This window comes from Oncorhynchus masou, chromosome 24 (assembly GCF_036934945.1).
Source record: "Oncorhynchus masou masou isolate Uvic2021 chromosome 24, UVic_Omas_1.1, whole genome shotgun sequence".
Taxonomy (NCBI): Eukaryota; Metazoa; Chordata; class Actinopteri; order Salmoniformes; family Salmonidae; genus Oncorhynchus; species Oncorhynchus masou.
In genome coordinates this window covers 63,365,697-63,389,374 of record NC_088235.1, presented here as the reverse complement: position 1 = coordinate 63,389,374, position 23,678 = coordinate 63,365,697, and the positions used below count along the sequence as shown (strand labels likewise).

At 43.1% G+C, this 23,678-nt stretch overlaps 2 protein-coding genes across 4 annotated transcripts in view; one reads left to right on the top strand and one right to left on the bottom strand.

The window, feature by feature from the left end:
• Positions 1-6,571, top strand: part of LOC135512451 (insulin-degrading enzyme-like) — a 40,902-nt gene extending 34,331 nt beyond the window's left edge. For both annotated transcript variants that reach the window (XM_064934496.1, XM_064934495.1), the window contains exons 21-25: positions 325-597; positions 1,853-1,914; positions 5,210-5,282; positions 5,413-5,480; positions 5,568-6,571. In XM_064934496.1, the coding sequence (XP_064790568.1) occupies positions 325-597; positions 1,853-1,914; positions 5,210-5,282; positions 5,413-5,480; positions 5,568-5,669 (578 nt within the window). In that variant the 3' untranslated portion in view covers positions 5,670-6,571. The remainder of the gene's footprint in view (positions 1-324; positions 598-1,852; positions 1,915-5,209; positions 5,283-5,412; positions 5,481-5,567) is intronic.
• Positions 6,572-9,079: 2,508 nt separating this feature from the next.
• The window catches only part of marchf5 (membrane-associated ring finger (C3HC4) 5), a 70,038-nt gene continuing 55,439 nt past the window's right edge, over positions 9,080-23,678 (bottom strand). Inside the window, exons 4-6 of one of the 2 annotated variants that reach the window (XM_064934492.1) lie at positions 14,521-14,722; positions 13,851-14,017; positions 9,080-10,650 (exon numbers count right to left, since the gene is read on the bottom strand). In XM_064934492.1, coding sequence (XP_064790564.1) covers positions 10,534-10,650; positions 13,851-14,017; positions 14,521-14,722 — 486 coding nt within the window. In that variant the 3' untranslated portion in view covers positions 9,080-10,533. The remainder of the gene's footprint in view (positions 10,651-13,850; positions 14,018-14,520; positions 14,723-23,678) is intronic. The other variant, XM_064934494.1, reaches the window with a different exon arrangement.

Genomic DNA, 23,678 nt, shown 5'->3' with positions numbered 1-23,678 from the left:
ATAGTGTTCAATTGGATTGAGAACTGGTGACTCTCTCTCACACACACACACCCTTTTAACCCCTTTTGCTCGTTTGAGATCCCTCTTTCAAAGTCACGAAGATCTCTTCTAGCCATGGAAGCCAAAATAATGGGAAACTTGGATGTTAATTGCTAAATTAACTCAGGAACCACACCTGTGTGGAAGCACCCGCTTTCAATATACTTTGTATCCCTCATATACTCAAGTGTTTCCTTTACCTGTACATGCAGTTAAACACCTATAAAGACATGTTCCAGAATTCACAGTGCATTTTTCCTGACTTTTACTTTGCTCACTCCTCAGGGTACATAGTGTTTAGCGGTCCGCGGCGCGCTAACGGGGTCCAGGGCCTGCGTTTCATCATCCAGTCGGAGAAGGCTCCCCACTACCTAGAGAGCCGGGTCGAGGCTTTCCTAAAAGCTACAGAGAAGTCTGTGGAGGAAATGAACGATGAGGCCTTCCAGAAACACATCCAGGCCCTGGCCATCCGCCGCCTGGACAAGCCCAAGAAGCTGGCCGCCGAGTGCGCCAAGTACTGGGGGGAGATCATCTCCCAGCAGTACAACTTCGACAGAGGTGAGCATGCGTAGACGCTCATTGAGCAACACGCACACCGTTACCTGAGCTGGAGGCCTAAGATGTTTTTTTCCCCAAGTGAAAGCTGTGGGGAGTTTGAGTTACTGTCAACTAAATGGATATTCCTCCTGACACTGCTAGGAGGCCTTGTTATCTGAAAAGGTGTTTTGAGTGAGATGAAGTTATCAGACTATTGACATTCTGGAGGAACTTTGAGGTGAAGGTTGTTGCCACCTCAGAGCTACCTGCTGCATGAGGGTGGTATGAGGGCCCGACATCCACATGTGGGGGTTGTGCTTACAGCCCAACACCGTGCAGGACGTTTGGCATTTGCCAGAGAACACCAAGATTGGCAAATTCGCCACTGGCGCCCTGTGCTCTTCACAGATGAAAGCAGGTTCACACTGAGCACATGTGATAGACGTGACAGACTCGGGAGACGCCGTGGAGAACGTTCTGCTGCCTGCAACATCCTCCAGCATGACCGGTTTGGCGGTGGGTCAGTCATGGTGTGTGGTGGCATTTCTTTGGGGGGCCGCACAGCCCTCCATGTGCTCGCCAGAGGTAGCCTGACTGCCATTAGGTACAGAGATGAGATCCTCAGACCCCTTATGATGCCATATGCTGGTGCGGTTGGCCCTGGGTTCCTCCTAATGCAAGACAATGCTAGATCTCATGTGGCTGGAGTGTGTCAGCAGTTTCTGCAAGAGGATGGCATTGATGCTATGGACTGGCCCGCCCGTTCCCCAGACCTGAATCCAATTGAGCACATCTGGGACATCATGTCTCACTCCATCCACCAACGCCACGTTGCACCACGGACTGTCCAGGAGTTGGCGGATGCTTTAGTCCGGGTCTGGGAGGAGATCCCTCAGGAGACCATCCGCCACCTCATCAGTTTTCCACTTTAATTTTGAGTGTGACTCCAAATCCAGACCTCCATGGGTTGATAAATTTGATTTCCATTGATACTTTTTGTGTGATTTTTGTTGTCAGCACATTCAAAGAAAAAAGTATTTAATAAGAATATTTCATTCATTCAGATCTAGGATGTGTTATTTTAGTGTTCGCTTTATTTTTTTGAGCAGTGTATTTATTACATGTTATTCTTCTGGTGATGAATATGCAGGAACTTTGCCTCGAGTTCTGTTCTACGTTCATGCACACATACAAAACAGTCTCCCCTGTTTAGGTCTAATCTGTTGTGATATCTCAAATCATCCACTGTTAGACCTAAGTGTTCTCTGTTTTCTAGATAACATTGAGGTGTCCTACCTGAAGACGTTGACTAAAGAAAACATCATGCAGTTCTACCGGGTGAGCAGCGCTCTCTCCCTTTGCATTGCATACCACTTACATTTCAGGTAAAGTCATACTTTCTCACACAAGTGGTTGCCATGGAGATGCATACGAGGTGCCTGCTGTTTTCTTACACCAATTGAGTCCTATGGTAAAGAGTATGTGTGCCCATGTGCGTGCAACTGAAAGATGGCACCCTGTTTTATTTATTCCCCTCCACCACTCTTCAATCAATCAAATGTATTTATAAAGCCCTTCTTACATCAGCTGATGTCAAAGTGCTGTGCAGAAACCCAGCCTAAAACCCCAAACAGCAAGCAATGCAAGTGTAGAAGCACGGTGGCTAGGAAAAACTCACTAGAAAGGCCAGAACCTAGTGAGGAACCAGGCTGAGGGGTGGCCAGTCCTCTTCTGGCTGTGCCGGGTGGATATTATAACAGAACATGGCCAAAATGTTCATAGATGACCAGCATGGTCAAATAATAATAACAGTGGTTGTCGAGGGTGCAACAGGTCAGCACCTCAAGAGTAAATGTCAGTTGGCTTTGAGTGAGTGCCAACCAAACAAACTTGCAGGATATAACCCCACCCACTTTGCCAAAGCACAGACCCCACACCACTAGAGGGATATCTTCAACCACCAACTTACCAACCTGAGACGAGGCCGAATATAGCCCACAAAGATCTCCGCCACGGCACAACCCAAGGGGGGGCGCCAACCCGGACAGGAAGATCACGTCAGTGACGCACCCCGCCTAGGGACGGCATGGAAGAGTGCCAGTGACTCAGTCCCTGTAATAGGGTTAGCGGCAGAGAATCCCAGTGGAGAGAGGGGGACCGGCCAGGCAGAGACAGCAAGAGCGGTTCGTTGCTCCAGTGCCTTTCCGTTCACCTTCACACTCCTGGGCCAGACTACACTCTATCATAGGACCTACTGAAGAGATGAATCTTCAATAAAGACTTAAAGGTTGAGATCGAGTCTGCATCTCACATGGGTAGGCAGACCATGCCATAAAAATGGAGCTCTATAGGAGAAAGTCCTGCCTCCAGCTGTTTGCTTAGAAATTCTAGGGACCGTAAGGAGGCCTGCATCTTGTGACCGTAGTGTACGTGTAGGTATGTACGGCAGGACCAACTCGGAAAGATGGGTAGGAGCAAGCCCATGTAAATGCTTTGTAGGTTAGCAGTAAAACCTTGAAATCAGCCCTAGCCTTAACAGGAAGCCAGTGTGGAAAGGCTAGCACTGGAGTAATATGCTCAAGTTTTTGGGTTCAAGTCAACATTCTGGCAGCCGTGTTTAGCACTAACTGAAGTTTATTTAGTGCTTTAGCCGGAAAGTAGAGCATTGCTGTAATCTAACCTGAAGTGACAAAAGCATGGATCAATTTTTCTGCATCATTTTTGGACAAAGTTTCTGAGTTTTGCAATGTTACGTAGATGGAAAAATCTGTCCTTGAAACAGTCTTGATATGTTCGTCAAAAGAGAGGTCAGGGTCCAGAGTAACACCGAGGTCCTTCAGTTTTATTTGAGACGACTGTACAACCATCAAGATTGTCAGATTCAACGGAAGATCTCTTTGTTTTTTGGGACCTAGAACAAACATCTCTGTTTTGTCCGAGTTTAAAAGTAGAACATTTGCAGCCATCCACATCCTTATGTCAGAAACACAGGCTTCCAGCGAGGGCAATTTTGGGGCTTCACCATGTTTCATTGAAATGTACAGCTGTGAGTCATCCGCATAGCAGTGAAAGTTAATATTCTGTTTCCGAATGACATTACCAAGAGGTAAAATATGTAGTGAAAACAATAGTGGTCCTAAAACGGAGCCTTGAGGAACACTGAAATTTACAGTTGACAAACCATCCACAGAGACAAACCTATCTTTCCGACAACTTGTCCGTGTAGACCAATTTGGGTTTCCAATCTCTCGAAAAGAATGTGGTGATCGATGGTATCAAAAGCAGCACTAAGGTCTAGGATCACGAGGACAGATGCAGAGCCTCGGTTAGACGCCATTTAAAGGTCATTTACCACCCTCACAAGTGCAGTCTCAGAGCTATCACCGGGTCTAAAACCAGACCGAAGCGTTTCGTATACATTGTCTTCGGGAAGGCAGTGAGTTGCTGCGCAACAGCTTTTACATTTTTTTTTTAAGGAATGGAAGATTCGATATAGGCTTTTTAAAATTGTATTATTTTGTTTTATTTTTTAATTTTTTTTAATTTTTTTAAATATATTTTCTGGGTCAAGGTTTGGCTTTTTCAAGAGGCTTTATTATTGCCACTTTTAGTGAGTTTGGTACACATCCGGTGGCTAGAGAGCCGTTTATTATGTTCGACATAGAGGGCCAAGCACAGGATGCAGCTCTTTCAGTAGTTTAGTTGGAATAGAGTCCATTATGCAGCTTGAAGGTTTAGGGGCCATGATTATTTTCATCAATGTGTCAAGAGATATAGTACTAAAAAACTTGATTGTCTCGCTTGATCTTACGTACTGGTTCTATTCAAAGCTGTGGCGGTGACACTGACACGGTGCGCTGTGTTCGCGGAATAATAACAGCCATAATGAGGGGTTGCGTCACTGCCAGGGATTTGTGTGTTTCAAGAGGATAAGGGTGCCAAGGATACAGAAGCAATGACTTCCCATATTTCTACGTCAGCAGAAGCAGCACAGGCCCCATGCAGAATGTTTTCATTGTGTAATACATTTCTAATTGGGGGCTCTGAGTGTGTAACTGAAAAATATAACTGATGCACTGTAGGGAGATGAGTCACAATCGCTCGTGGCTCTCATTCATGCCACTGCTCACTCTGTATGCTACAAATTTGTGGTCTTAAAGAGATATTGTGAGATTTAGAAAATTAACCTTTTTCTACTTTTTTCTCATAGATACCATGTTTTATGTCTGCGTATTGTTTGAAGGAAATTATCACACTGAGCATGCTAGCTGTTACCATAGACCTCATCATGGCGCTAACGCTAGTTAGTAATTAGCAACTTCAAAATACACACAGCTATAACAATGGTATTCATGAGTTCATCTGACTCTGGGTATGAAAAGTGCTTACTTGCCAAAATCTCGCACTATCCCTTAAAGTGCTTCTCGGCAGAAATGTTTGTTATAAATAACCGTTAGTTATTTAAAAAAATATATTTTTGGGAGGGGCAGGAACTATTTAGCAGCAGTGGGGTGCCGCTGCTGAATTAATATAGGGGAAACACTGTAATTAATTTTTCTAGGACAGTGAACTAAATAAAGGCTACTATTAAATGGTCTGTCTCTTTTCTCTATTAAAATCCTGTCCTTTGCAGGATCTGTTGGCGGTGGACGCACCAAAGAGGCACAAGATGTCTGTGCACGTCCTGTCTAGGGAGATGGACTCCTGTGAGTATTGTACTAGTGATGGAGAGTTTTTGGGTTGGAGGATATACATTTAAATTGGTTTGTTTAGTGTGAATATTTTGATTTTGACTGTTTTTAACAGTTACGTTGAAATGTCTGTCTTTTTGTTTAGGCCCCGTCGTGGGAGAGTTCCCTGCCCAGAATGATGTCAATCTGGCCCCTGCCCCATCCCTGCCACAGGTAATGTGTATTCCCCTTTCTCTGTGTTCCATTAGCACAGCAGTGTTGGTGTGTAACATACTGACCTGTCCATCTCTCTCTCTGCAGCCTACGTTGGTGCAGGACATGACAGAGTTCAAGAGGAGCCTGCCCCTCTTTCCCCTGGCCAAGCCATTCACTCACATCAACTTCATGGCTGCCAAACTGTGAGGACCAAGCAGCATGGGAGGTTGCTGGGGGACCCTGCTCTGTCCCTCTCTGCCCCCCTGTGGTAACTGGAGTCTGGAACACACTCATCTGACGTGTGTGTGTAAACTGGAGAGGCCACTAGAGGTGCTTGGAAATGCGTGTGATTCATACAACTTAGCTGTGGTTCTCATCATAGCTCAGTGTGATAGAGGTCACACACAAACTCATTTTTGTTTTAGTTTCATCGAAAACCCCACAACACACATTCCCGACATTGTATAGAATGTTTGTAGAGGAATAGTACTGACTTAAAGAACCTCAAGGCCAGAACCCTGTAAACCAGTACAAGTACCCCTTGATACTTCATGATGGAAGTGTTTTTATTCAGCATAGCCACAAGGACATGCTGCTGTGGTGAGAATAAACAGTTAGTTAATGATTATGGTGTTGTGAAGCTGTTGAAGTAGGTGGTTAGCTCTGCAAGGGTGCACATTTAATTTCAAACATGCTGGACACATACATTTCTCTTATGTACTTGTGCGATGCGTCGGCATGGTGACAACTGGCCGAATTGTTGTAACGAAGACACTTTGTGTTTAAATAATGACTGCAACACACGATTTTAGACAATTTCTGTTTTATGGCAAAAACAATTATATCAGCCTTATGGAAATGTTTCTGTTTTAATCCATAATGTACACGTTTTGAGATCTGACTTTTTTATTTAAACTGGTAAAATGTCGGGGCCCTTTGAGGAGTTGTTTTAAAACTGCTTATTTGGTGGAGAGGCATGTTCATGAAGCTTTTTTTAAACTAGTGTTTTCCACGGTTGTATTATCTGAGCATCATCTCAGGGTACCTCAATCTTTTGCTTTCTGCTTTTATTTGAGATTGAAGAAAAATAAACATTTTAAATGTCTGTATTTAATTGTTTCGGGTCATAAATTAGTTTTATAGCTTATATTACTTAAATAACATTTATTTTAATCGTGTTTGACTACTGATTTCTTGCATAGCCCCCCCATCTTTCTCCATTTTGAGACATAGCTTGTGACTTTGAAAGGGGGGTGGCGATTGGTCATTCTCTAGCAGTGAAGATCTTACAAAGCTGGAGCAATAGAGATTTAACTCTATAGCTGGTGCATTCAGCTGGATGCACAGCAGTGTGTGTGTGTGGAGTTCGACACTCAGCCAACTGCACTTTGTCTCTGTGGGTCAGACTTGGAACAGGATTGTGGTGGCACGCTTAAAGACCCACTGGGCGCACACTGGTTGGATCAGCTTTGTTTCCATGTCATTTCAATGAAAACTACATTGAACCAACCTGGAATTGACATCTGTGCTCAATGGGGATGCTGTCCTTCAGAAAAACGTTAAATAGGACTGTTTTAGAATGTCTGGTGGGGTAAACTGATTTTCAGTCTAGTATTTTCTCAGAAAACCCTTTTTTAAATAATCATGTTTTGGCTGTAGGAGTTCAAAAGAGGCCCATGTATGGAGGGTGAAGTTGTAGTCAGGCCTGTTTCTCAATATGCACTTCTCACTAAGCAATAAACTCTTCTGAATTGGAGAGCAATGTGGATTTAAACATAAATGGTCTCGGTACTGTTATGTAGAGTGGGTACACACTGTACTGTGTTCTCGGGTCCTTGCTCTCATCCAGCCTAAAAACAGACACATTGATATTGAAAAGCGGAATTGTCTGTTTTCTGTGTGGATTGGAGTCATGTCATTGCCATGTCTGTGTAAAGCATAGCCTGGTCTCTCAGGTGTTAACAAGCTTTGCGAAGTCAAGCTGGCGCCAACCAATATAATACAGCAAATATCAGGTTTATGTGATCTCCCATACGTCCTCAGGCCTATCAATAAACTGTAATGTTAACTTAATGCTGCATTGTTTTAAAGGAGGGATGATAAGTAATCAGTACAGACTCAAATAAGGGAATAACTAGATGTGGGTTCACTTTGAGAAACTGGGTACTATTCATTTGACCGAAGTTACTGAAACCAGAAGGGACTACCTGAACTTGTCAGATAAGAAACGCTTGTTTTCAAATGGTGTGCCCTAATGAATACCAACCTGATCATTTGAAACTGTCCTAATGGAAGGAGTTTCTGGGAGACTCAGTTGTAGGTAAGCGGTCACCTGTGACAAATAAAATTTGATTTGAAACTGCTGTCAATTGGCTGATTGGTTGGTGCAGACATGTTCATGGCTCAGTAATGCTGAAACGTTTAGTTTTTATTTCCTCCTGTGTGTTTAATAAATGACTGTACTGGAACAAATAGTTAAAGATATCGACTCACATATCCTGCATTGACTGGAATCTCAAATATGACTGCCTCAGAAGAACACACTGTGCTAAAGTAATATAGACTTATCTTTCAACCATATACTATGAAATAGTGATTAATTCAAGCTGTTTTTGTGCCATATTAGCCCCTTGTTTATGAAATTTGGATTGAATCAGTCCTACAATATATATAAAAATGTTATTTATACTTGAACTTAGTCGTAAGATCACTTCCCACGGTGTGCTTACGTTTGATTCATAAAAGATACTGAGCATAAAAAAAACTTTCTTTAGCAGGTTGTAAGAAGCACATTTGTTATTTACGCACCGGTGATCTATACATCTCAAATTCATTTACAATCAGTGATTTCCCCTTATGGAATGCTAGCACAAATGAGGGTTTAGTCAGGAATGGACCAAAAGAGAAAAGCAAACTTTTTGGAAGATGAGATCACTTGTGGCAGGATGCGGCTGAATGATGGCTGTGATATCCACGAACTGTCACTAATTTCCCCCTGGAATGTCCCAGTAGCGAGGAATCCCAGAGTGGACAGTACTTGGACAGATACGGGTATAGCATGATGACAGAGTATCTTCCTTTCCAGATTAGGGGCTAAATCTGCGCACAAATCTAACAGAACATTTATTTGGAGACGATAACGATTTATAAGCCATGGATCATCATGTGCAAAAAAGTAATTCCGGTCTCTGAAAACTCTCCCTTCTAAAGCATGGTTTTCAATGTTTTCCAATAACTCAAGAACAGGCATGTTTACTTTTTTTTCTAATTTGACACACTATTTCTAGAACATGGCATCCCGTTTTTAATTCAAAACACCTTGCGTCTGGCAATTAATTCCTCACTTTTAATTGATCATTCCTAACAAATTGTTCATAAAGCTAGTGCAATGTTCACCACAAACTTGGACGCTTATGGGTCCCAAACAGCAACACCCCTACATAACCAGCAGGTAAATCAAGTCTAAACTTTAAGTAGAGATGATCATTTCCACATCAAAGTAAGGTTTTCTAAATAACTTAAATCTGATTTATGCAGAAAACCATGTGTAAGATCAAAATTGATCGTAAATCCGTTCTATAAACGAGGCCCCTGGATTTTAGCATGAACTCATCCACTTCAAGATTTGAAAAAATACATTTATTCACAATCCACCACGAAACTATAAATTGAGAAACAATGTCTGTACAATACAATTCATAACTTCAATTTCACTTTTGGCATAATATTTTCTTTAGAGTTAATGTAAAAGCTGAGCTGACCACAGCAGATTATTGGAGCATGTCTGTCTACCAGGCACAGAGATGTGCACAATAATATTAAATATTCAAATGATTGGTTTATGGCATGCCTTTTTCACACATGTAATGTACAGTATACTGGTTATACTGCACTTTTAGAAGAGTAGTTACAGAATGGGTTATTACGTGACTGCCTTGAGCATATATATATATATATATATCTATATATACACACACACTAAAAAACAAAGCAAGTGGTGGCGTCAGCAAGGAAATATGTGGCGGAATATGCAATTTGGGTTAAAAGAAGAGACACAAATCTCGCCTTTATTCAGTGGACATGTCATTTTATGCTCTCATTTAGAAGGTAATGCGGCACGTGTCAGGTCTATATCATCCACCCACCTCCACATTGCAGGCTTGCACATCACATTCTCTGTCATCTCATGAGTAGAAGACAATTACACAAAATCAGCTACAAACAGAACTAATGACAACACTTCTAGGCATTTGACAACAAAAAAATACCCTTGAATGTTTTAGCTGATACATATTGTGCAATGAATGTATGTACAGACAATCACACTTATGTTTGTACTGTGCTTCTAAATAATTGAGAGTATGTATTATCAGTCTAGAGATATTTACCAATGGAAACGTGGCAACAATGTCTTAGGGAAGCAGGTAAAAAGTTCTTCCCATTCAAATAATCATCCTTTAGTGATAAAAAATTAATTTCTCTTAAAACACATTCAATACAGGGAAACAATATTCCTCATTGGCAAATTTAAAAACTGCAAAATTAACAGAAAGACAATTATTTATAAAACTTTCCTGTCTAATAATTACATGTGCCCCAGATGTATTTTTTAAAAGTACAACAAGCACTGGTTACTTGATTAAAACAAACAAAAATTGCTACAGCAACATAGCAGTTACAAGTCACATTCCACAAAAACAAAGAGCTCCTGTGTGGAATATACATGAGCACACTGTGTGTGTGTGTGTGTGTGTGTGTGTGTGTGTGTTTGCACACATGTCTGTATCAGTGTTCTTGTCTCATCTCTTCTCCTTTGAATGTTTGAAAAACAAAATAGAACATGGTGTTAACCATACAGCACGAATGTCAGCCGCATACGACGATGACTCCCTAAAGAGCAGAAACAGAACGAGGTGAGGCGAGGCTACTTAGAGAGGTGTAAGAGTTTGGGGGGCGCCAATGATCCCTAAGTCCGTCAATCTGTGTCCGACAGTGTTCCTGCTCAGAGTTCACCATCATGCTCCGTCCACTCCCCCTATGTATCAATATGTCTGTCTGTCCATGCCCCTTCTCAGGCCTCCTCTGCCTCGGTAAAGTTGAGGATCTTGCGGTGGGCTTGCCTCTGGTACTGCTGCTGTTTGAAGTACACCTTGAACGCTCCCTTGACGGCCACAAACGCAATCCCACCCTGCAGACAGGACAAAAATAACTAAGGGTAAGCAGAGGGCCAAAGAGGGGTCACCAACACTCGGCTCATGTGTCAAATAATTTATCTTGCTGCTCTGTCTGGTTTTTCTATTTGCTACACAAGATACACTGATTGTACAAAACATTAGGAACAGCTGCTCTTTCCATGACAGACGGACCAGGTGAAAGCTATGATCCCTTATTGGCGTCACTTGTTAAATCCACCTCAAATCAGTGTAGATGAAAAGGGAGGAGACAGGTTAAAGAAGGATTTGTAAGCCTTGAGACATGGATTGTATGTGTGCCATTCAGAGGGTAAATGGGCAAGGCAAAACATTTGAAGTGCCTTTGAACAGGGGTATGGTAGTAGGTTCCAGGAGCACCGGTTTGAATGTGTCAAGAACGGCAACCCCTCTGGGTTTTTACACGCTCAACAGTTTCCCATGCGTATAAAGAACGATCCACTACCCAAAGGACATCCAGCCAACTTGACACAACTAAGTCTACTTTGTAGAGTCCATGGCCCAATAAATTGATGTTCTTAATGTTTTGTACTTTGTGTAGTTCTCTAATACTGTAGTAGCCAGGGAATAAACAGTATATCCTTAAAACGCTTCACTATAACCTGCCCTAGGACAATACATGTACCCCTCTGCATGTCAGTGCCAACAAAGCCTCCATTGAGTAATTTACTAATAGAACCATGAGATCAGGTGGTTTTGTTGCTCTAATGCTAAGTGAGGTTAAAGGGAACTTGAGTGTGAGTGTTTGCGTGGGGCAGGGGGGTTGCAATGTCCAGAGGGGGCAGCGCGGGTCATATGACAGACGAGCTCTGCTACTCTGGTTACCTGGCTGTCAGCGCCCTCTCAGGTGTGTGTGTGGGGCCCACAGGGGGTGGCGGATCACAAGGAGACATAAAGCCCTGGTTTTATTTATTTTATTTCACCTTTATTTAACCAGGTAGGCCAGTTGAGAACAAGTTCTCATTTACAACTGCGACCTGGCCAAGATAAAGCAAAGCAGTGCGACAAAAACAACAGTTACACAAACAAATGTACAGTCAATAACACAATAGAAAAATATATGTACAGTATGTGCAAATGTAGTAAGATTAGGGAGGTAAGGCAATAAATAGGCCATAGAGGCAAAATAATTACAATTTAGCATCAACACTGGAGTGATAGATGTGCAGATGGCGATGTGCAAGTAGAGACACTGGGGTGCAAAAGAACAAGAGGATAAATAACAATGTGATCATTCAGATCATCATATCAGATCCTCCTCTCCACCCTCTCCGAGTTGGGCATCTCCGGCGCGGCCCACGCTTGGATTGCGTCCTACCTGACAGGTCGCTCCTACCAGGTGGCGTGGCGAGAATCTGTCTCCTCGCCACGCGTTCTCACCACTGGTGTCCCCCAGGGCTCTGTTCTAGGCCCTCTCCTATTCTCGCTATACACCAAGTCACTTGGCTCTGTCATAACCTCACATGGTCTCTCCTATCATTGCTATGCAGACGACACACAATTAATCTTCTCCTTTCCCCCTTCTGATGACCAGGTGGCGAATCGCATCTCTGCATGTCTGGCAGACATATCAGTGTGGATGACGGATCACCACCTCAAGCTGAACCTCGGCAAGACGGAGCTGCTCTTCCTCCCGGGGAAGGACTGCCCGTTCCATGATCTCGCCATCACGGTTGACAACTCCATTGTGTCCTCCTCCCAGAGCGCTAAGAACCTTGGCGTGATCCTGGACAACACCCTGTCGTTCTCAACTAACATCAAGGCGGTGGCCCGTTCCTGTAGGTTTATGCTCTACAACATCCGCAGAGTACGACCCTGCCTCACACAGGAAGCGGCGCAGGTCCTAATCCAGGCACTTGTCATCTCCCGTCTGGATTACTGCAACTCGCTGTTGGCTGGGCTCCCTGCCTGTGCCATTAAACCCCTACAACTCATCCAGAACGCCGCAGCCCGTCTGGTGTTCAACCTTCCCAAGTTCTCTCACGTCACCCCGCTCCTCCGCTCTCTCCACTGGCTTCCAGTTGAAGCTCGCATCCGCTACAAGACCATGGTGCTTGCCTACGGAGCTGTGAGGGGAACGGCACCGCAGTACCTCCAGGCTCTGATCAGGCCCTACACCCAAACAAGGGCACTGCGTTCATCCACCTCTGGCCTGCTCGCCTCCCTACCACTGAGGAAGCACAGTTCCCGCTCAGCCCAGTCAAAACTGTTCGCGGCTCTGGCCCCCCAATGGTGGAACAAACTCCCTCACGACGCCAGGACAGCGGAGTCAATCACCACCTTCCGGAGACACCTGAAACCCCACCTCTTCAAGGAATACCTAGGATAGGATAAAGTAATCCTTCTCACCCCCCCTCCCTTAAATGATTTAGATGCACTATTGTAAAGTGGCTGTTCCACTGATGTCAGAAGGTGAATTCACCAATTTGTAAGTCGCTCTGGATAAGAGCGTCTGCTAAATGACTTAAATGTAAATGTAATGTAAATGTAAATGTGAGGATGAGGTAGTTGAGTGGGCTATTTACAGATGGGCTGTGTACAGGTACAGTGATCGGTAAGCTGCTCTGACAGCTGATGCTTAAAGTTAGAGGGAGATATAAGACTCAAGCGATTTTTGAAATTCGTTCCAGTCACTGGCAGCAGAGAACTGGATGGAAAGGCGGCCAAAGTAAGTGTTGGCTTTGGGGGTGACCAGTGAAATATACCTGCAGGAGCACGTGCTACGGGTGGGTGTTGCAATGGTGACCAGTGAGCTGAGGTAAGGCAGGGCTTTACCGAGCAAAGACTTATAGACGACCCGACAAATATGTCGTGAGGGCAAGCCAACAAGAGCATGCAGGTCGCAGTGGTGGGTATTATATGGTGCTATGGTGACAAAACGGATGGCACTGTGATAGACTACATCCAGTTGTCAAGTTGACTACAGCCTGCCTTGCAGGGTACATTCCTACATCCTAAATTCATGAGGAATAACTACTAATTAACTTACAGCCAACTGCCAGCTAACGCACAGTTACCTCAAAATGGGCCAATAGCGGGTAGGAGCTAGTACAGGTATTGCCATTGCAAAAAAATCTGGAATCACTAATATAGGAAGAATATGTCATCAAGATAACTACAATGGCCAAGACCCCATGCCCACTGTCTGTGTGTATGTCTGACAGTTTGGGTTACTCACCAGAATGGTCCTCTGCAGGTTGGAGTTGACACTGCTGAACATGAGTTTGCCCACGATGGTGGCGATGGTAGGGAATACCAGGGCACCACACAGGATCCTTGTGGCTGACACGTGGTCTGCCAGGGGGCTGGCCTCCGCCGGGATACGAGGCACCGGACACCCAATCCCTGAGCGAGACAGAGAAGAGAGGGCAAGGTCAGGATGGGTGAGGTGCATTGTGGGTGTTGTTTTGCTAGTATCTTTATTTCGGGCAGCCGAGTGGGGGGTAAAGATGTACGCCTGCTCTTGCCCAGCAAGCTGAGACTGAAGGGAGAAAAGGTTGAAGGTTCCAGCTGAACCCCGGGGTCCGGTTTCTCCCCACATCAATCACTGTCCTTGATGATGAGTTCAGTGGAAAAACCCACTGCGACTGGACCTCCACATCACCACCACAAGCCCCAATGGACAGGACCACCTCTCAGCGTTCTCATATCCCCACACACACACACTGCTCACGCCACAATAATCACACAACATTACAACAACCTTTAACACTGTTAGCATCCTCCATCAAGTACATAATTACAGCTTTATCACCCACACTTCATTATACAGACACACACAACGAATTCACGGTATTCCACCCCATTGTAGTAGAAGACCGTTGCTGCAGAACGGTTTGCATCCCTACCAATGTGTCCGTTCTGACCTGGGAAGATGCTGTTGAGGATCTGCAGCTTGTTGGAGTACTTCCTCCAGAGGCGCAGCACGTAGTCTTCCCAGCGGATCATCTTCCCCAGGATCAGCATGACGGGGATGGTGGGCAGGCCGATGAGCAGGAACAAGGGGTCAGCCCGCTCCATCACATCCAGGCCCTCCTTATGGCCCACCACCTGGGCACAGGGACAGAGCGGACACCGTGGTGAATATGGATAGCTTAACGATAAAGTGCGTCTGAAATGGCACCCTGTTACCTATGTAGTGCACTGCCATTTCAAAACGCAGCCATAGTCTAAATCGATCAACACGGCCACACTAGGAAGACAACGAAAGCAGTCAGAAGACAATAACGTTAAGAATAAATATGGTGGATTTAACCCTCAGTGTGTGTGTGTGTGTGTGTGTGTGTGTTTCCGTCAGCCAGGTAACTGACAGCTTTTCGCCGATATACAAAATTGTTGCCGGCCAAATTGACTGGAAGAAAAATCCTACCGTTATTTTTTATTCATAGATGGAAAGATCAGCCGTAAATACATTTGACATTTATGCTTATTGGTCTATAGCAGGGTTCCCCAACTGGTGGCGTGGGACAAATTTGGCCCATGGGTGGCTTTATTAGCCTCCCCCAGGTTTTCTGAGCAAATTTGTATTTATTTTACAATTGTTTTTACAGTATAAAATACTGTAAAAACACCAGGAAATCAGCTCCAAATGATTTACATTTTTGAAATCTATTCCCAAGTTTTCCCACGCATAATAAAAAGACGCTTACATTTGTATACGATCACAAGGTCATCGTGCATCTTATTTATCACACGCGCACAGAGCCTATTTTGAGCGGAATGTCACTTGTCAGACAGCACTAGAACTGCTGTTGCAGCTCCTCAGCTTGTTGCTGTTGGAGTGAAACGTGTTTTTATAAGTCCAGTCATTGCGCAAGAATTTTAAATGCAATCACGTGTTCAAAACAGTTGTTTTATTTCTCAACTGGTAATTGAAGCGTGCCTCTCAACTGGAGGCAGTATGCATTTTGAAAACATATACTTAAATAGCGACTGCTCCTAAAATGCAACTTGTCATTTACAAATTGGCTTATGTGGCATTGATATGAGCCAGAAGCATTTATTCTAGTGTCAACATTTTCAAAAAAAGTGTAAATAGTTTGGTCATGAAGTCAGTCTGGTCCAAAACAGATATATTTGCGAGATAGGAAGAAATTGGAATGAAGGGTATCGTAACAGTTTTCCATGGGTTGGGTTTAATGCTGCCCACAGCTGGAAGCACCCAAGTAATCGTAATTTGGAGCGCAGCTGCATTTGACCCATCAATTTGGTTCGACATTCAATATCCCCATGGGGCTAATTACATTGTGTAATTTATTGATGTCCCTAACAGGGATTAATATTTTCCAGAAAATCTACCAAGTTTCAATACCGAGAATAATACAAATGTATCCCTAGAGTCCCAGGAAGTACTGCAAAAATCAGATTTCCCCATTTGTTTTGCTTTGTTTAGTTGGATCCCCATTCACTTTTGCAGAAGCATCAGCTACTCTACCTGGGGTCCACACAAAAAAAAGGCAAGTAACAAAACACTGACACCGTCACACAAATTTAAAATACAATGATACAACAACAAAAAACTATGCAAACAATACAATAAAAATAGAGAGGAGTGTGTGTGTGCGTTTGTGTGTGTCCCCTCACAGTCATCGGCGTTCCATAAAATGTTGAATCTGTTTTTTTTAAAGTAATTTTGCTGTTGCTAGAGTAATTGGAGATGGAAGGGAGTTCCATGCGATCATGCCTCTGTATAATACGGTGCGTGTCCGTGCATTTGTTTTGGACTTGGTGGGGTATGTACGGGTGTCTGCGCTGAATGTTATTTGATTATGCAGACAATCTGGAATTTTGTTCACAGTTATATTTCTCATAAAAACTAGAAGAGAATCAGTTAATCTCTCGTCAACCCACAACCAGGAAAGACTGGTGTGCATGTTGTTGATGTTAGTTCTGTGTACAGTTAAGGGCAAGGGCGTGCTGCTCTATTCTGAACAAGCTGCAGCTTTGCTAGGGCTTTCTTCACTGCACTTGACCATATTACCAGACAGTAATCGAGATGGAACAAGATCTACAATGTTTGTTCTAATCTACAATGTTTCTTTGGTTACGGTAATTTCTGTTAATGCATTCAATATATTATTATTGCATTCGTTTAACGTTCTCATTGTCAGAGTGGACACTTTTGCAGATCTCACAACATATGCTACACTTGTGAGAAACAAGTTTTGGTTTGTTTAAATTACATTTACGAGTTTTGGCAATTTATTCATTGTCTTTTGTTTGGAGCACTCCTGTCAATGTTGAGTAAGGACACGCACAGTTTGAGATGTCATAGTATTTGACTAGTATTGTGAAGCTTCTCGAAGTATTTTTTATTCACCTCAAACAGCAAGTAAACAAAGCCTGTTAAGAATCCATTGAGAATGACAATAGTTCCTCAATGTATTTGAAAAATATTCACAACTCTCTCCCTTTTGATAACCACTCGGCATGGAAGGGAAAAATGTAATGCTCTGATCCAGTGGAAACGTCATAAAATACAGGATTATTTATTATCCCTTGAACAAATAGCCTTCAGCTGTGTCTGTCCCGAGCTCACTGGAGTGGGAAACTCTAATGGCCCAGAATATTTTATTCAATGTCGCAAGTTTGTTTGCGTGAGCTTCGGGCCGACAGTTGATACGATTCGTGTCCAGCAATGGGATTTATAGGATATTTATTTTTATCAGGATATTTTCTACCTGCAGGGTGCAATGTTTTTATTTGTTGGCTTTATGTAGGCTACTTTTACATAGTTGACAATGGCAACAGAAGTTACTTTAAGATTGTTATAATTTTCATTTAGATAGAATGTAGATTAACCACAGACAATGACTTTGAGATAGACTATTATAAATTAAACTGTTCCACAAAAATGAGCATCTGAAAATCACAACAGGCATGCAGATCAATCGAAATGGTAAGATAAATTGACACTCCAAATGGAAAAGGGCGCCAACCCGTGGTGTAGCCTATTCCTGGCAACTTCATGTGTGTAACTGCAGAATCTGCAAAGGCCAACGGCAGCGGGAGGAGGGGGGCTGGGAACAGGCTTTTTTCTTCTGGTTAGGCCATCTTGATCTCTGGCTCCCTATTGAGTCATTGTGGGTTTTAATTATTTAATTAAACAGCATGCTTAAGACAAGCTCAGTACATATAGTTGATTTTATTAAAACACATAGGGTGTCTCTGTATATGGAAAAATACATGTTTTGGTCGACCAATATTTTGTTTTAGTCAGGGACAGCTACTACAGTTGATTTGTGTGTAAAAAAAAACACATAACATATTCTTATAAACAGGGGTATGTCCATTTTATTTATTTAACCTGGTAAAATAAATACATATTTTTAAAACAGACATACACCTCCCCATCTTCACAACAACTTTGCCAATATGACTTGACCATGATAATTGAACATCCAATGGTATACCTAGGAATTTAGCTTCCTCAACTTGATCAATGGTCTCAAACTTTATGGAAAACTCCACTTGAGGTTTTAGGTCTTCAATAATGTTTTGAACCAAATACAATGATTTTAGTTTTGATTTAAGACCCGTTTATTATTAATCTCCCATTCTGATACTGACTGTAACTGCTTATTTAGAATTTCAGTGAGCTCACTGACTTTGGGTGCTGACATATAGTGTGGAATAATCCGCATAGTCATTCAATCTAGCTTTGTGTAAAACCAGTGGCAAATAATTTGTAAAAACAGAGAAGAGTAACTGCCCAAGGCAACTGCCCTGCGGGATACTGTACTTTACATACAGTGGGGAGAACAAGTATTTGATACACTGCCAATTTTGCAGGTTTTCCTACTTACAAAGCATGTAGAGGTCTGTAATTTTGATCATAGGTACACTTCAACTGTGAGAGACGGAATCTAAAACAAAAATCCAGAAAATCACATTGTATGATTTTTAAGTAATTCATTTGCATTTTATTGCATGACATAAGTATTTGATCACCTACCAACCAGTAAGAATTCCAGCTCTCACAGACCTGTTAGTTTTTCTTTAAGAAGCCCTCCTCTTCTCCACTCATTACCTGTATTAACAGCACCTGTTTAAACTCGTTACCTGTATAAAAGACACCTGTCCACACACTCAATCAAACAGACTCCAGCCTCTCCACAATGGCCAAGACCAGAGAGCGGTGTAAGGACATCAGGAATAAAATTGTAGACCTGCACAAGGCTGGGATGGACAACAGGACAATAGGCAAACAGCTTGGTGAGAAGGCAACAGCTGTTGGCGCAATTATTAGAAAATGGAAGAAGTTCAAGATGACGGTCAATCACCCTCGGTCTGGGACTCCATGCAAGATCTCACTTCGTGGGGCATCAATGATCATGAGGAAGGTGAGGGATCAGCCCAGAACTACACGGCAGGACCTGGTCAATGACCTGAATAGAGCTGGGACCACAGTCTCAAAGAAAACCATTAGTAACACACTACGCCGTCATGGATTAAAATCCTGCAGCGCACGTAAGGTCCCCCTGCTCAAGCCAGCGCATGTCCAGGCCCTTCAGAAGTATTCCAATGACCATCTGGTTGATCCAGAGGAGGAATGGGAGAAGGTCATGTGGTCTGAAGAGACAAAAATAGAGCTTTTTGGTCTAAACTCCACTCGCCGTATTTGGAGGAAGAAGAAGGATGAGTACAACCCCAAGAACACCATCACAACCATGAAGCAATGAGGTGGAAACATTCTTTGGGGATGATTTTCTGCAAAGGGGACAGGACGACTGCACCGTATTGAGGGGAGGATGGATGGGGCCATGTATCGCGAGATCTTGGCCAACAACCTCCTTCCCTCAGTAAGAGCATTGAAGATGGGTCGTGGCTGGGTCTTCCAGCATGACAACGACCCGAAACACACAGCCAGGGCAACTAAGGAGTGGCTCCGTAAGAAGCATCTCAAGGTCCTGGAGTGGCCTAGCCAGTCTCCAGACCTGAACACAATAGAAAATCTTTGGAGGGAGCTGAAAGTCCGTATTGCCCAGCGACATCCCCGAAACCTGAAGGATCTGGAGAAGGTCTGTATGGAGGAGTGGGCCAAAATCCCTGCTGCAGTGTGTGCAAACCTGGTCAAGAACTACAGGAAACGTATGATCTCTGTAATTGTAAACAAAGGCTTCTGTACCAAATATTAAGTTCTGCTTTTCTGATGTATCAAATACTTATGTCATGCAATAAAATGCAAAATAATTACTTAAAAATCATACATGTGATTTTCTAGATTTTTGTTTTAGATTCCGCATCTCACAGTTGAAGTGTACCTATGATAGAAATTACAGACCTCTACATGCTTTGTAAGTAGGAAAACATGCAAAATCGGCAGTGTATCAAAAACTTGTTCTCCCGACTGTATCTGATGTTACAGAAGCTTCCATTGGATAAATAACTCCAACCATGTGACGTAAAGCCATAGCAATAACAATTTATGATCAATAACATCACAGGCTGCACTGAAATCTTAACAATAAAGCACCAACTATCATATTATTCATTTATTTTAACCAATCATCTGTCATCTGAGTCAGTGCAGTACAAGTTGAGTAGCATTGTATTTGGTCAAACAATTCTCTCTATCAGTTTACTAAGAACAGACAGCAAACTGATTGGGCGGCTGTTAGAGCCAGTAAAGGGTTCTTTACTATTTTTAGGCAGTGGAATTACTTTAGCTTCCTTACACACCTGTGGAGACACTCCTTTAGGCTTTAGTTAAATATATATCAAATAGGGGTGGCGATACTGTCAGATATCATTCTCAACAGTTTCCCATAAATGTTGTCTATACCTGGTGGCTTATCATTATGGATTTTTTTCCACCTCTCCCACACTAACTAGACCAAATTCAAAACAGCAATCGTTCTCTTTCAGTATATTTTTTTTAATGCAAAAATATGATGGTTCACTGTGCAATGTCAATTCACTTCTGAGCTTTTCCACTTCACTCACAAATAGTCATGGAAATGATGGGCAATATTGAAAGGATTTGTTATAAATGACTCATGAACTTAAATAAACGATGGAGATGAACTGGGTTTTCTGCCCATGATAGCATTTAAGGGAGTAGCTTAAATAATATAACTTAAGGTGTGCGTAAAACCAAGATGTGGTCATATGCCAGTATTCTGAGATAAGAGGGGTTTGGAGCTGATATCCTGGTGTTTTTACAGTTTTTTTATGTCCAACAAATTTGTTTTGCTCAGAGAACTTGGGGGCCCAAATAAAACCAGTTGGGGAACACTGGCCTAGGCTCTAGGACAGGAGATTGCTGTGCATGTAATGTATTTTGTGGAATTTCGTTAGTTCGACTTTGGGGAAAATGTTGTAATTTCCCAGGTCTTGTCATTTTACTTTTTGGGGAAATGTGACAGGATCCTGGATTACCCATGTTAATCCCTGGTCCCTAACTATCCCTAGAGATTGACTTTGGATAGCCTAACTAACTTTGCCAGTCGCACACCACCCGGCTGAAGCTAATTGGCAAAATAATTTGGCTTACCCTTCCCACAGACATCCACATCAAACCACACCACGAAACAAACTCACATTTGAATTCAGTCATGGCCGGTAGCGTTTCGTAATTAACCAAATCTAAAACGAGGCTAAATCAGGAAGTGCAGACACCCTTTAATTGTTTGAAACCTAAACCTATTACTTCATATTATGAGCCTTGCTTCAAAGTAGCCTAGGTAAAAATCTGATCATAGAAAAGTAGAGGCAATTCCTTTCATAAAGACTTCCTCATATGCCATTGAAACCAGTATTTCTCTCCGTTTCTATTGGTTTTCATATCAACTTTCTTTTGTTGCCCAGAAGCCAAAGGCACAAGCCTAGTTAAACTAGGCAAAAAAAATAAATGTCCCCTTTTCAGGACCCTGTCTTTCAAAGATAATTCGTAAAAATCCAAATTACTTCACAGATTTTCATTGTAAAGGGTTTAAACACTGTTTCCCATGCTTGTTCAATGAACCATAAACAATTAATGAATATGCACCTGTGGAACAGTCGTTAAGACACTAGCAATTTACAGACGGTAGACAGGACAGATGGCTGATCGTCCTTGCAGTGGCAGACCATGTGTAACAACACCTGCACAGGATTGGTACATTCGAACATCACACCTGCGGGACAGGTACAGGATGGCAACAACAACTTCCTGAGTTACACCAGGAACGCACAATCCCTCCATCAGTGCTCAGACTGTCCGCAATAGGCTGAGAGAGGCTGGATTGAGGGCTTGTGGGCCTGTTGTAAGGCAGGTCCTCACCAGACATCACCAGCAACAATGTCGCCTACTGGCACAAACCCACCGTCGCTGGACCAGACAGGACTGGCAAAAAGTGCTCTTCACTGACGAGTCCCGGTTGTGTCTCACCAGGGGTGATGGTCGGATTCGCGTATATCGTCAAAGGAATGAGCGTTACACCGAGGCCTGTACTCTGGAGCGGGATTGATTTACAGGTGGAGGGTCCGTCATGGTTTGGGGCGGTGTGTCACAGCATCATCAGACTGAGCTTGTTGTCATTGCAGGCAATCTCAACACTGTGCGTTACAGGGAAGACATCCTCCTCCCTCATGTGGTACCCTTCCTGCAGGCTCATCCTGACATGACCATCCAGCATGACAATGCCACCAGCCATACTGCTCGTTCTGTGTGTGATTTCCTGCAAGACAGGTATGTTAGTGTTCTGCCATGACCAGCGAAGAGCCCAGATTTCATCCCATTGAGCACGTGTGGGACCGGCTGGATCGGAGGGTGAGGGCTAGGGCCATTTCCCCCAGAAACGCCTGGGAACTTGCAGGTGCCTTGGTGGAAGAGTGGGGTAACATCTGACTGCAAGAACTGGCAAACCTGGTGCAGTCCATGAGGAGATGCACTGCAGTACTTAATGCAGCTGGTGACCACACCAGATACTGACTGTCACTTTTGATTTTGACCCCCCATTTGTTCAGAGACACATTATTCCATTTCTGTTAGTCACATGTCTGCGGACCTTGTTCAGTTTATGTTTCAGTTGTTGAATATATAGTGCCTTGCGAAAGTATTCGGCCCCCTTGAACTTTGCAACCTTTTGCCACATTTCAGGCTTCAAACATAAAGATCTAAAACTGTATTTTTTTGTGAAGAATCAACAACAAGTGGGACACAATCATGAAGTGGAACGACATTTATTGGATATTTCAAACTTTTTTAACAAATCAAAAACTGAAAAATTGGGCGTGCAAAATTATTCAGCCCCCTTAAGCACCTTTTGCTGCGATTACAGCTGTAAGTCGCTTGGGGTATGTCTCTATCAGTTTTGCACATCGAGAGACTGACATTTTTTCCCATTCCTCCTTGCAAAACAGCTCGAGCTCAGTGAGGTTGGATGGAGAGCATTTGTGAACAGCATTTTTCAGGTCTTTCCACAGATTCTTGATTGGATTCAGGTCTGGACTTTGACTTGGCCATTCTAACACCTGGATATGTTTATTTTTGAACCATTCCATTGTAGATTTTGTTTTATGTTTTGGATCATTGTCTTGTTGGAAGACAAATCTCCGTCCCAGTCTCAGGTCTTTTGCAGACTCCATCAGGTTCTCTTCCAGAATGGTCCTGTATCTGGTTCCATCCATCTTCCCATCAATTTTAACCATCTTCCCTGTCCCTGCTGAAGAAAAGCAGGCCCAAACCATGATGCTGCCACCACCATGTTTGACAGTGGGGATGGTGTGTTGTGGTTGATGAGCTGTGTTGCTTTTAAGCCAAACATAACGTTTTATATTGTTGCCAAAAAGTTCAATTTTGGTTTCATCCGACCAGAGCACCTTCTTCCACATGTTTGGTGTGTCTCCCAGGTGGCTTGTGGCAAACTTTAAATGACACTTTTTATGGATATCTTTAAGAAATGGCTTTCTTCTTGCCACTCTTCCATAAAGGCCAGGTTTGTGCAATATACGACTGATTGTTGTCCTATGGACAGACTCTCCCACCTCGGCTGTAGATCTCTGCAGTTCATCCAGAGTGATC